The sequence below is a fragment of the Rhinichthys klamathensis genome, unplaced genomic scaffold (genome assembly GCF_029890125.1).
Source record: "Rhinichthys klamathensis goyatoka isolate OS25496 unplaced genomic scaffold, OSU_Roscu_1.1 h1tg000252l_1, whole genome shotgun sequence".
NCBI classification, from domain to species: domain Eukaryota; kingdom Metazoa; phylum Chordata; class Actinopteri; order Cypriniformes; family Leuciscidae; genus Rhinichthys; species Rhinichthys klamathensis.
Window position 1 is genome coordinate 388874 of NW_026606774.1, and position 15302 is coordinate 404175.

General features: G+C 36.9%; 1 protein-coding gene across 1 annotated transcript in view; it reads left to right on the plus strand.

The window, feature by feature from the left end:
• The window catches only part of ppp1cc (protein phosphatase 1, catalytic subunit, gamma isozyme), a 45530-nt gene that overhangs the window by 18005 nt on the left and 12223 nt on the right, over window positions 1-15302 (plus strand). The window contains exons 2-5 of the mRNA XM_056266685.1: window positions 7666-7797; window positions 9017-9247; window positions 10687-10791; window positions 14295-14518. Coding sequence (XP_056122660.1) covers window positions 7666-7797; window positions 9017-9247; window positions 10687-10791; window positions 14295-14518 — 692 coding nt within the window. The remainder of the gene's footprint in view (window positions 1-7665; window positions 7798-9016; window positions 9248-10686; window positions 10792-14294; window positions 14519-15302) is intronic.

A 15302-nucleotide genomic window follows, 5' to 3' on the forward strand; every position in this document is an offset into this window, starting at 1 on the left:
GTATCACATATTTTAGTAATCATCATAAATTAGGTATCATTCGAAAGCTCAAAATTCATCATGTGCAAAACCATTTTGAAATTGAATGTTGTGTAACCATGGAAACGGTACTTTAAATTCTTTTAGCGGGCTCCTCCCCTAGTGGGCGGTGTCAGGTTTCATAATACAACATTTATTTTAACTACTTTATAATCTCAACTTTTATAATCTTGACAAAACGCATATCATCGGAAAGGAGAGTCTCAAGGTTTCCATATTTTGTGATAGAAGTGATTTTTCGGATAGAAATTAATTTAGATATTAGAAATTGGATATTAATTTGTTACAGGAGAATGCATAAAAAAAATCAATGGAATGTGGACGACACCTGGTGGCTGTTTGTGGTACAGCGCCTAAACAAAATCTCATGGGAACTTTACATTTTTGTGATATCAACTTCAAATTTGGAACACAACTTGGTTAGATATACGTCTTTGATTTTAGAGTAAAATATATATTTTATATAAAATAATACAGTACATTTTGATTTACTGTAAATATTAAGTTCCATAACTTTTTCAAACCTTCATTCAATGAAAAAGGATTATCAAAAAGGGGTTAAAAAAGGTTGATATAAACGTTGCTCTAAAATCAAATACGCCGCAGATTTTGACTTTTTTCGTACGAGACGCACTAGAACCGTTTGCGTGACGTCGCTGGCCGTGCCGTGGCGTTTTCATTATTGGTGAACGATTCCTTTGAGAAAGTTTCAGCTAATGGTGATGAAGCGACTTGACCTCATCTCATGAATAGCGTCTCTCAGCACTCGTTAAAAGAGCCCATTGCTGATTGTTGTGGCTGCTATTATAACTCTGACAGGCCTGTTGTGCGGAGTGTGTGTCAGGCAGTCCTTCATCTGTGTGTGAGGGTTCGTTCTCATGTAATGTGATTATGCAGGCGGCCAGTGGAAACTCAAATGACTCATTTATTCCTCTTCTCTGTGTGTGTGTGTGTGTATACACAGCCGTTCAAAAGTTTGGGATCGGTAAGATTTTTAATGTTTTTAAAAGAAGTCTCTTCTGTTCACCAAAGCTGCATTTATTTAATTTAAACGGTAGTGTATAATGTTACAAAACTTTCTATTTCGGATAAATTCTGTACTTTAAAATTTTCTATTCATCAAAGAATCCTGAAAAAACATTGTACACAACTGTTTTCAACACTGATAATAATCATAAATGTGTCTTGAGCATCAGATCCTCATATTAGAGTGATTTCTGAAGGATCATGTGACACTGAAGACTGGAGTAATGATGCTGGAAATTCACAGGATTAAATTACACTTTACTGTATATTCACATAGAGAACAGCTGATTTACATTAGAATCATATTTCACAATATTATTGTTTTTACTGTATTTTTAATCAAATAAATGCAGCCTTGGTGAGCAGAAAAGGCTTCTTTTAAAAACATTAAAAATCTTACCGATCCCAAACTTTTGAACGCCAGTGTATATATATATATATACCGTAAAACTTCAAATAATAGCCGAGTCCCAGATAGACGCCTGTCTCTTTTACACGCCTGGTGTGGCTGCAGGTTTGGGTAAATAAAGGCCGGTCTCAAATAGAGGCCGGGTCTGTTTTTTAGTTTCGGGTTGTATTTAATCCTCTAAAACCGTCAGATCGTCTGCTTTTTGGCGGCCGCCAAAGCAAATTTTCGTCCCTCCAAAGCCTTTTTTGATCGGTGAGTGATGTAGAATGACTGCTGCGCCTGACAGGACGCGTTCGAGCAGAGAGAGAGAGAGAGAGAGAGCGCCCCGGCCGCGCGCGCGCACTCTCACGTCTTCAAACAACACGAGCACTGTCTTGCTCGCTCTCCCTCGCGCATATAATCAAAATCAATTGACGCAATAGTAAAAGGTCGGAAGACCGCAGTTTCACTTGGAGCATTTGGAGATTTTTAGAGATTAGAGACTCTAGGCCTATACACTCAATGAACAACATCTAAACACTAAATTATAAAGGCCTGTCTCATATAGACGCCTGTCTCAAATACAAGCCGGTGCAGTTCGACGATTTGGGAAAATAAAAGCCCGGGCTACTATTTGAAGTTTTACGGTATATATATTTTATAAGTTTATATAATCTTGTCTTTTTGTTATTCGTTTAACTGTACTTTGGGAAACCTTACTGTTAGTAAATGTAAATCACCACAATTCATACATCCTGGTAGTTATGTAATATTTTATATCATAGAAACTCTATGTATCGCAGCATATCTGTGCTATCTGTGCTGGTAATTCAGTGAAAAAAATATTTTTTTTATTAACTAATGATTTCTTTACGGTACGTTCCGTCCTCCCACCCTTCCCTAGCTCCCAGTAACCAGCAAAACAAGCTTCGGTCCAGAGCTGTGTGCCAGTTGCTCAAAACACGGGGTAAAAATAGAAAAGCTGGGCAGTAACAGGCCAGGCTCTGGCTCTGTGAAGTCTGCCAACATTGCGTTGAAGCGGGGATGATCTGTGTGTTTTGCTGCACGGTATTGAAGAAAAATGCGATAACTCCTTAAATAATGCGATACGATAATTATGCAAGCTTGTTTCCGCCACAGAATGAAAAATAAAAAAGGTAATTGCGACTTTTTATCTCACAATTCTGACTTTTTTTCTCACAATTGCGAGATATAAAGTCAGAATTGCGTTATATAAAATCGCAATTGCGTGTTATAAAGTCAGAATTGCGAGATATAAAGTCAGAATTTATTGATATAAAGTTGCAATTGCAGGTTATAAAGTCGCAATTGCGTGATATAAAGTCGCAATTGCGTGTTGTAAAGTCAGAATTGATTGATATAAAGTCGCAATTGCGAGATATAAAGTCAGAATTGCGTGTTTTAAAGTCAGAATTGTGAGATATAAACTATTCTGAGGGGAAAAAAGTTAGTCTTTTTCCCCCCTTAGAATTGGCCTGATAACGTCGCAATTGCGAGTTTATATCTCACAATTCTGAGAAAAGATGTCAGAATTTCGAGATATAAACTCGCAATTATGTGTTATAAAGTCAGAATTACGAGATGTAAACTCGCAATTGTGAGAAAAAAAGTCTGAATTGTGAGATAAAAAGTCGCAATTCTGTTTTTTTTTTCTCGCAATTGCGACTTTATTTCTCATAATTGCGACTTTATATCTCGCAATTGCGACTTTATATCTCGCAATTGCGACTTTATTTCTCATAATTGCGACTTTATATCTCGCAATTGCGACTTTATTTCTCATAATTGCGACTTTATATCTCGCAATTGCGACTTTATTTCTCATAATTGCGATTTTATATCTCGCAATTGTGAGATAAAAAGTCGCAATTATTATTATTATTATTTTTTTTTTTATTCAGTGGCGGAAACAAGCTTCCATAGATAATGCTTAAAGTGTGTAAAATAAACTTAAATTATCTTTAAAATATATTTAAAGTTATATAACCTACATGCGTGTTTCACATTCCTTTCGTGGCAGTAAAGCATCCCTACAGCTTCTGGAAGTGAACATCAGTGTTTTACTGTCGCATAAGAAGTGTTATTAACATCAGTGTGTTCAGCTTATCCTACATTAGGGTTATTAACTACAGAAACTGAATAATCACATGTACAAATAAACACTGCTTAGTTTTCACTGTATGAATTAAATACTGATTCTTATTAAAGCTACAAAAGTTATTCAGCCGAGAGCAGTCTTGTGTTCATGACCCAGTTATTGCGATATGAATATACATTTGCGGTATCTCTATATATGTGTACACATTAGGGATGAATCCTGTTGGTCACTTTGATCCTGTGCAAGTAGACGAGAAGTGATGCTGAACTGAATGCTTCTGGGTTGCAGTGGATCACAGAAAGCAACACGATTATCTCCATAATGCCGCAGTTTTTCCTGCAAGCTCATGTTTGTCTGAAATGACTGCAGGGTTTGGATGTGCAACACTGGATACGATTGCTCAACTAACCAGACAATTACACAAACGATGACGTCTGCTTGAATTGAGTTAGGGCTGTGAAATGGTTACTCGCGATTAATCACGTCAAAATAAAAGTTTGTTAGCATAATATGTGTGTGTGTGTGTACTGTGTATAATTATTTTGTTTATATAAAACATGCATGTATATATTTAAGAAAAATGTTATTTATATAAAATATTTATATGTAATATAAGTGATATATAAATATATATTTATATACAGTATATGCATGCATATAAGAAAAATGTGCTATTTATATATAAAATGTATAAATTATTTATAAATATATACAGTATATACATGCAAATATTTCTTAAATTTATAAATGCTTGTGGTGTGTATTTATATATATATATATATATATATATATATATATATATATATATATATATATATATATATATATATACACACAAAACAGTTATACACCGTACACACACACACACATATATAATGTAAAACTTTTATTTCGGATGCGAGTAATCGTTTCACAGCCCTAATTTGAATTGTTCACATCTATGGTTTTATCTTACAGCTACTAAAGCTGTAAGCTGTTAAATTTTACGTTTAATGAGACATGCAGTGCACAATAATAACTCTAGAACGGACTAACCGTTCTAGAGTTATTATTGTGCACTGCATGTCTCATTAAACGTTAAACAATGTAAACGTCTGGGAGAATGAGTAGAGCGCACATCTGAATAAGAGTGATGACGCAAAAAAAAAAGCTCTATTCGGTGCGGTTTTCTGTGCGCACACACGACCGAAGCGTCCAGCCATAGACACAATATAGCGCGCGAGGACTGAATTGAGCTCTCTCTCGTGTCTGAATGGGCAAAAAAAACACACAACATTGTCTAAATGTCCGTTTTGGAGAGTATTAACTTAAACTATGTCGGTTATGTCTTAAACAGTTGTGAGTGGAGTGTATCGGATGTGCATCAGTGGATCAGCATGTCATTGGACATGATCCGATGTCTTAAAGTGACAGTGGGCAATAAACCTAATGCGGTCTGTGTCCTTAATATTGATCAAGCAACAAAAGAAAAAGAGAAAAGCATTCACTGCTCGTTAATAGCTTTAATAAGGATTCATAATATTGAATTCATACAAATAAATGTCTGCTGCTTGAAAAAATAAAGAATGATGTATGCAAGTTAAAAAGAATGCATATATCATTAATTGGTGTGTTCTACTCTAGGAAAAGTGGTTTTATTTAATTTTAAGATATTTTTTAAGTCACAGTAGTTAAATCTGTATCTGTATTGCATTTTCAAACTTTAAAATCATTCATATTAACAGGTTAATGTTTTCTCCGGCACAAAGACCTCAGTCAGTACAAAGACTGAGACGGAGACACAGATTTCCCCCCAAATTCTGTGTTCTAGAGAAGTCATATTACACTTTTTAAAGCCCTTTCTCTTAATAACACATTTCCAGATGATCAGCTATGACACATTACCACTTTGAGATGTAGTCACCAGTATTTATTTGTTATTGTTTAATCCAACCAAGTAAAAAAAAAAAAAAAAAAATTGTTCTGCATGAATACAAAAAAGCATTTAACTCCTTTTATTTTTTATTTAATCTGTTTTTTACCTATTTACAGATAACTACTTTGAATGGAGCTAACTAAATATAATATATATCTATATACTATAGATGATAATTAAGTACAGAAACAATATTTTCATTTTGGGACGGTTGACATTCACTTTAGGACGGTTCAAATTGTTTATCAGGATGGTTTCAGGACGGAGGTGAAAAAAGTTAGTCTGGAGCCCTGGTTAACAGGAAATAAAATAAAAAAACCCCCCATTTTTTCAGCTAGTTGAAAGCAACATTTTCGTTTAGTTTAACTTGAAGCACTAAAATAACTAAAACTAAAACTGAAAAACTATTGATAAAAGCTATATAGACATATGTGTGTGTGTATATATACACTCACCGGCCACTTTATTAGGTACACCTGTCCAACTGCTCGTTAACACTTAATTTCTAAGCAGCCAATCACATGGCGGCAACTCAGTGCATTTAGGCATGTAGACATGGTCAAGACAATCTCCTGCAGTTCAAACCGAGCATCAGTATGGGGAAGAAAGTTGATTTGAGTGACTTTGAACGTGGCATGATTGTTGGTGCCAGAAGGGCTGGTCTGAGTATTTCAGAAACTGCTAATCTACTGGGATTTTCACGCACAACCATCTCTAGGGTTTACAGAGAATGGTCTGAAAAAGAAAAAACATCCAGTGAGCGGCAGTTCTGTGGGCGGAAATGCCTTGTTGATGCCAGAGGTCAGAGGAGAATGGCCAGACTGGTTCGAGCTGATAGAAGGGCAACAGTGACTGAAATAACCACTCGTTACAACCGAGGTATGCAGCAAAGCATTTGTGAAGCCACAACACGCACAACCTTGAGGCGGATGGGCTACAACAGCAGAAGACTCCACCGGGTACCACTCATCTCCACTACAAATAGGAAAAAGAGGCTACAATTTGCAAGAGCTCACCAAAATTGAACAGTTGAAGACTGGAAAAATGTTGCCTGGTCTGATGAGTCTCGATTTCTGTTGAGACATTCAGATGTTAGAGTCAGAATTTGGCGTAAACAGAATGAGAACATGGAACCATCATGCCTTGTTACCACTGTGCAGGCTGGTGGTGGTGGTGTAATGGTGTGGGGGATGTTTTCCTGGCACACTTTAGGCCCCTTAGTGCCAATTGGGCATCGTTTAAATGCCACGGCCTACCTGAGAATTGTTTCTGACCATGTCCATCCCTTTATGGCCACCATGTACCCATCCTCTGATGGCTACTTCCACCATGTCACAAAGCTCTAATCATTTCAAATTGGTTTCTTGAACATGACAATGAGTTCACTGTACTAAAATGGCCTCCACAGTCACCAGATCTCAACCCAATAGAGCATCTTTGGGATGTGGTGGAACGGGAGATTCGCATCATGGATGTGCAGCCGACAAATCTGCGGCAACTGTGTGATGCCATCATGTCAATATGGACCAAACTCCCTGAGGAATGCTTCCAGCACCTTGTTGAATCTATGCCACGAAGAATTGAGGCAGTTCTGAAGGCAAAAGGGGGTCCAACCCGTTACTAGCATGGGGTACCTAATAAAGTGGCCGGTGAGTGTGTATATATATATATATATATATATATAAAAATCACAAAAACAACAAAATTACTAAATTTTAATAAAAACTAATATAACACAAAACCAAATGAAACTTAAATAATACTAATGTGTACAAGGGAAACTGTTAAAACAACATCAGATCCAGTCAAGTAATAAACATAATCTAGAGATGCACTGATATGAAAATTGTCTGAGACCGATAACCGATAATTCTTTATATTTGAAAGCCGATAACCGATATATCGGCTGATAAATCTAAATCCAAATTTTTATATCATTTTTGCGAGCCTGATTAGAAAAATGAAAGTCTCACCATTAAAATCCACGTCTCAAACACACAATTATGATGTTCTCATGATAATGTTATGTAGCCGATATGACAGGCTTGCGCTGCACATGTTGCACTGAACTGTATTTTCCTTTTTTTTTTTTAAAGTGATTTCAATCATATTTCAAGCAGTTTAGACTCGAAGAGCCGAACTGCAACTTTGGTTAACTCTGTGTGTGTGTGTTTGCAGTGAGAGGATCGAAGCCTGGCAAAAACGTCCAGCTTCAGGAGAACGAGATTCGTGGGTTGTGCCTGAAATCCCGTGAGATCTTCCTCAGCCAGCCGATCCTCCTGGAGTTGGAAGCGCCACTGAAGGTCTGCGGTGAGTAACATGATGTAATTGTCTGGTTAGATGAGCGGTCGTTTCTCACACATGTAAGCACTTTGATTGAAGTTACATCATGTCATTAAAGGAGGAGTTCACTTCAAAATTAAAATTTCTTGATAATTTACTCTCCCGCACGTCATCCAAGATGTTCACGTCTTTCTTTCTTCAGTGGAAAAGAAATGAAGGTTTTTGAGGAAAACATTCCTCATTTCCTCCATATAGTGACTTCAATGGGGTCCAACGGGTCGAAGGTCCAGATGTGAGTTTCAGTGCAGCTTCAAAGTCTCGACACGATCCAGCCGAGGAATAAGAGTCTGATCTAGACAAACCAGCCGCCATTTATAACAAAATAAACATTTATATACTTTATAACCACTAATGCTGGTCTTCCACGAGCTGTGATGCGACACACATTGCGTAATCAGGGTGAAAGGTCAAGCGGGACGTAGGCGTAAGAACAGACGTAGTGTTTACAAAGCCGTGCACAAAGACTAAGACAAACGCCATTTACAAAATAAATAAATAAATAAAAGGTAAAACAACGATGTGAGCAATTTTGAAGTTGGAGGAGAAAATGAGATGGAGTTGTTCGCCCTATCCTACATTTATGAGCCGGAACACGCGTGACCTTTCACCCTGATCACGTAACGTGTGTCGCATCACAGCTCGTGGAAGACCAGCATTAGTGGTTATAAAGTATATAAGTGTGTATTTTGTTATAAATGTCGGCTGGTTTGTCTAGATCAGACTCTTATTCCTCGGCTGGATCGTGTCGAGACTTTGAAGCTGCACTGAAACTCACATCTGGACCTTCGACCCGTTGGACCCCATTGAAGTCACTATATGGAGGAAATGAGGAGTGTTTTCCTCAAAAACCTTCATTTCTTTTCCACAGAAGAAAGAAAGACGTGAACATCTTGGATGACGTGCGGGAGAGTAAATAATCAAGAAATTGTAATATTAAACTACTCCTTTAAATAAAATGCGTCCGAAAACGCGTCTCTTTAGGCAAGCATACTGTGATATTGTACATGTATCGCCGATCGGTTGTGAATTATTTTTTTTCTTTTATTATTTTTTGCTTGCATGCGTTTTATCTGCATGTAAGATGTTCCTGAGGGTCTATAAATACATGTATTAAATGGTAATTTTTGATCCCTCAGTAACTGAGCCGCTGTCCTCCCTCAGTAACTGAGCCGCTGTCCTCCCTCAGGTGATATCCACGGGCAGTACTACGACCTGCTCAGGCTGTTTGAGTACGGAGGATACCCACCGGAGAGCAACTACCTGTTCCTGGGAGACTACGTGGACCGAGGGAAGCAATCTCTGGAGACCATCTGCCTCCTGCTGGCCTACAAGATCAAGTACCCGGAGAACTTCTTTCTGTTGAGGGGGAACCACGAGTGCGCCTCCATCAACCGCATCTACGGCTTCTACGACGAGTGTGAGTGAGCAGGAGATGCGACCGTGATCCTGTGATCGCATATGCGGAAAACCTGTCATAAAAATGGAACGAATGAAGGAAATCAGGGCTGTACACGTCATCATGTTGAGATATGGACTAGTGTCTGTGAATATCGAAACACAAAGAGTGTTTTATGAATATGAAGTCTGTGTTAACGAGCAGAAACTCTAATGTCTTCACTCACTACAACTCGCCAATAGTAAAATTAAAAAATTAAGTTTGGTTTAACTTGAAGAAATTATGACTGAAATATATTATTATTGTACAGAACTATTCAAAGTAATACAATTATTTAAAAAAAATTCTTTAAGGAATATCACAATTTTTCTTAATTATTTTTTTTATATCGTAGCTGTAAACTTTGTAATCGTTGTGTGCACCGTTTCCCAAAAAATAAACGGAATTGTTGTGCATTTTTGTATTTAACCAGTAGACTGAATTTCTGTAAAAATAAAAAAATATGTCATAGGCACCTATTATTGAACATTTTTTAATAAATGATTAATTTTATTGATTAGACATACCTTTTGGTTATTCAAATTCAGTTAAACCATTAAAATGGAAACCAGAAAAATTTAGATTGAAAAAATTGAATTTTGGGAAATTAAACTAAATTTGGGAAAAAAATAACGTTTTTTTGGGGCCTTAAAATGAAATAAATTTTTGTTATCTTTAAATAAATTGACTTAAGTTTCATAATTTTGATAATTACTCTTATTTATTCAAAAAGGGATCCAAAAAATAGGAAAAAAGCTAAATTTGGGGAAAATCATACGAAATTTGGGAAAAAATAATGTTTTTTTGGGGGCCTTAAAATTTTAATTTTAATTATCTTTAAATAAATTGTTGTTGAATTAAGATTCATAATTTTGATAATTACTCTAATTTATTTAAAAAGGGATAAAAAAAATAGGAAAAAAGCTGAATTTGGGGAAAAATTTAAACTGACAAACACCAACACACACACACACACACACATACAATCAAAATCATATAATTGCTTTTTGCATAAGCTTAATCTGGTTCTACTAATGCGAAATTATATTGCAATAGCGTTCCTGATTTAAAGTGTCCAGATTGTTTGTCTGTATATTGTAATCCTGCTGGAAACCTGAGGCGTCATGGATGTTCATGTCAACATCTCCACATGCACAGAAGCAAATGCATAACCTGATTTGACTGTGTTAATGTTTTTATCTGTAATAAGAACAAAATGTGCACTTAAACAACTCCGTGTGACTCACGCAGAGCAGGATTAATTATTGAGCGCTGTTGCAGTTCTGAGTCTGAGTGTGTGTATTTTTAGCAGACTCTGTCCCTGTAGAGTCTTTTTATTCATTTACATTTTAACCACTTAACATAGAACCATTCATTTTTAAATGAACCTCGAAGCTTATGTTTATGGTTGTATGTTTCAGGCAGGAGACGCTACAACATCAAGCTCTGGAAGACGTTCACGGACTGCTTCAACTGCCTGCCGATCGCCGCCATCGTCGACGAGAAGATCTTCTGCTGTCACGGAGGTGTGTGTGTGCTGTTGTAAGCGTTGATAAGTGTAGATAAACCTCCAGATATCCCAGAGAGACTTTCACCTGCTGACTCTTCTGCTACGTGGAGTGTTTATGGTATACATTAAAGTTCACACATTTGTGACCCTGGATCACAAACCCAGTCTCGAGTCGCACGGGTGAATCTGTGGCAATAAAACATTTTATGGGTCAAAATTATACATTTTTCTTTTATGCCAAAAATCATTAGGATATTAAGTAAAGATTGTGTTCCATGAAGATATTTAGTCAATTTCCTACCGTAAATATATATACAATTTTTATTTTGTGAGTGGATGCAGCAAAATCACACAACTTAAGATGATTTTCTCAATGTTTAGATTTTTTTCCACCATCAGATTCCAGATTTTCAAATAGTTGCATCTCGGCCAAATAATGTCCTATCCTAACAAACCACACATTAATGGAAAGCTTATTTATTCAGCTTTCAGATTATGTATACATCTCAATTTCAAAAAAATTTACCCATGTGTCATAGGACAACTTTGGTAGACACAAGTCTGATGTCCAATCTCAAATATGTGTGTTAATCTTTTTCTATATGCTACAAGTTAGTTTCATAAACGCTGTTCCTGGACATTTAGTTAAAAAAAATATATATAAATTTTTTATTTCAGAATTTTGGGGTCAAGGCTGCGTTTATTTGATTTAAAAAATACAGTAAAAATAATGAAATATTATTCCAGTGTAAATCAGCTGTTCTCTATGTGAATATACAGTAAAGTGTAATTTATTCCTCTGATTTTTCAGCATCATTACTCCAGTCTTCAGTGTCACATGATCCTTAAGAAATCACTCTAATATGAGGATCTGATGCTCAAGAAACATGTATGATTATTATCAGTGTTGAAAACAGGTCAGATTGTTGTGGCAACTGTCATACGTTTATTTTTCAGGATTATTTGATGAATAGAAAGTTCAAAAGAACAGCATTTATTTGAAATAGAATCTTTTGTAACATTATAAGGATATTTACTCTCACTTTTGATCAATTTAATGCGTCCTCGAATTTAAAAACAAACAAACAAACAAAAAACATTACTAAAAAGTGCTAAAAACACAAAAAATTTAGTGAAGTGTTTATGAAATTATTTCTTAGGTAAAAAAAATAATTTTCTCCTAAAGCTACTGAAATAAGTTAAGTTAGTTACTTATTCCTCAACACTGATGCTCTTACTCTGTGTGACTAAACTGCAAGCCGGACTTCTAATACATGATGTTTGAAGCCTGAACATCTGCTTTTCTGTTTACCGAAACTAAATGTTTAGGGAGTGTAAATCCTCTTACTTCATCGGTTCATGACTTGCACTGACATCATCTCCCACATCTCTGACTGAGTCCGTGTGAATCCCAGGCGTATCGCATGCAATGCCTGAACAGAGGCAGCGTTATAGGGCCTCGGTTCTCTTAAACTAGGAATGCAAAGTAGGGGTGTAACAGTATATCGCGATACAAAAATGCAACCATATGTATTGTGGATAGTTCACCCAAAATAAAAAAAGGTAAAATTCACGTTTTCAGAGTTTTAGTGTCAGTACTACATTAAACTGCTATATATAATATTGACTATAATGTATGATAATGCAATGTGGGAATATTTGTGTAAAAGTGTCCGACATTATTTTATATATCTCTAGTCAGTGACAGCACAAGCATATTCGTCTAAAATAATCATGAATATTGTTATTCTGGCGTCTCTATTGTCCTGTGCTTTGGGTTTCAGCACCAAGTCCAAAACGCCTGTTCATTCACACACAATGTAACACAATTTAGCATTTTAATCAACAGTACGTTTTTTTCTTAACCTTTTCCCACGTGTCTTGGAGTATCGCAGTAATATCGTATGGTGAGTTCACTATCGTGACCATGACATGAGGGCATCGTTACACCGCTAATGTCCGGTTTTAGGGAGAGATCGGGTCTTTTGGAGACAGCGAGTAAAACTAGGAGCTGTGAAAAATATGAAACGCCTGAGTTTTGCCAGATAAGAAGTTTATCTATATATCATCTTTTTACTCTTTTAATTCCTTTTATAACTGTTTTAATTTCCTTGCTTTTATTTTGTGTGATCATTTTAATTCCTTTCTGTGTAAAGCACTTTACCATAGTGTGTGAAATGTGCTGTATAAATAAACTTGCCTAATGTCAAGTCTCCTTCATTTATACAGCACTTTAACAGTATAGAGTTTCACATCAGCTTTACAGTGATAACAGGAGATTACAGTAACAGAGAGTGTTTAGGCTTTACAGCAGCTCTAGAATAAAGTTATTGTCAAGATAAAGTTAGTTTTGATTGATTCACTTCCGTTGCGAAGATCAATAGTTGTTAACTAGGGCTGTCACTTTTGTGAAAAAATCCTGTTCGATTTTTGAGACACAAGTGTTCATTGAATCGAATTTCCATGTCTAAAGACGTTTCCATTTTCAACACCAAATACAGGCAAATCCACGGACACCTAACAGGCGTTAGGACGAGCGTAAAGAGGCGCTTGAGACGCACAAGTCAGCAATATTCCTGATGATTTATTGGCGTGAAGTTTCAGCACAATGACAAACAGGAGCGCAACATTCAGGGATTGAGATTAACACCTCGACTCGCCAGATGCGCGTACAAATGAACTTTGGCGGGAAACGCTGTCGAATCACGAGCCAATCTGGCGTTTCTGTGTTTACTCACTTTGCTGGGGAAGTTCGTGTAAGACAAATCTGCGCGGATTTAGCGCAAATACGCAACTCGTGATCCTCATGATATATTAAACACAGCGTATCGCAGAATCTGTGCATTTCTGGCTTACTTGAACACACACACACACACACACACACACACGTCACTACGCAACACATAACGGCACGCTTGTTCACTTGCACTGAAGTAATAGCGAATATTAAAAAGCATTTGGTTAACAGAAAGACATTGTTATTTTCCAGCATCCGACATGTTCTGTGTGCTGTATTGATCTGTCCACCTAACACACATTTTTGGTAAAAAAAAAGGAAAAAAAAGTCTGTTAAAATCGATTCCCTATTTTCATTTGTGAAACTTGTATTGGTTGGTCCGCTTGATTGTGCAATAGATTTTCGAACGTAAAGTGACAGCCCTAATATTAACTTAGGGGCCGCTAACACGACACCGTTCTAAAAGAAATAAATATATATAATGTTATGTTTTTTTTATGTTATATTTAATGAGAGATTTATAAGCACTTTTTTGTAGACCGATCATTTTTGACCGGAAACATCACAAGTGTTACAATGTGGGGAAAAAACACACAATAAATGACAAAGTATAAAAAAAATAAAAAAAAGTCTAAGTTTTTGTCCAATGCAATCACATTAACACGACACCATTTTAAGAGAAACCCCGTTCAAACGCACAACAACACAAACTTTGAAATGGGATTAAGGTGCAAGCGTTAATGCAAAGTGAACTAGCGACTGATGTTTCTGCTGTTCTTCAGGTTTGTCTCCAGATCTGCAGTCCATGGAGCAGATCAGGAGGATCATGAGACCCACAGATGTGCCGGATCAGGGTCTTCTGTGTGATCTCCTGTGGTCCGACCCGGATAAGGACGTGTTGGGATGGGGCGAGAACGACCGAGGCGTGTCCTTCACATTCGGAGCTGAAGTGGTGGCCAAGTTCCTGCACAAACACGACCTGGATCTGATCTGCAGGGCCCACCAGGTGAGCCTTCAATTCACCCTTCGCAGGGAGTTTGATTGACAGGCGATCTGACCAATCATAAGCCGGCATCCGCCGAATCCGCCATTTTTGTGTACTGACGTCTTTCCGCAGTTAAAACACATTCCTTCTGATGTTCATTCATGTTTATTTGATGCTGTAAGTGAGCTAGGAAGAGATGATCGGTTCACGAGCGGCTTTAACCGAGCGATCTGTCAGACACATTACAGAGACACAAAACGGTGTTTATCGTTCAAATTTCTTTAAAAAATGACCAGATTGGAAAGGTGAGAGTTTGTTTCATATCAAAAGTAAGCTGGTCTGTGTCAGTGTGTTGTCAGTGTCTCTCTGCTCCGCGATGTGTGTGTGTCACTGCGTGAGGACATGTGTGTGTGAGAGAGGCGTGGCTTGTCGGACATAGCAACAGTAACTAAAGGGGGCGGGTCTTTGCGAACGGTCAATTCATATATTCAAATACTGTCGCATTTCCACCTTTGTTGCCATTGGCTTTTGGCTTGCTTAGTTGGGGACATTAAATTCAACATTTAATTCAATATTCAACAATAATATTGATCTGCCGGCGTTGACACCATTATATGAGAACTGGACGATGACATCACGCTTTACTCCAGAGTGGCTATATATATATATATATATATAAACTAAATTAATAACTTTTCTTACAACAAAAATGAAAGAGAATGAACTTAAGCTGGACTGTGACGCTATTTTCTTCTGGAAACAAACTTTGTTGCATTATTTTCCTGTTATCTCTGTACAAACTGTA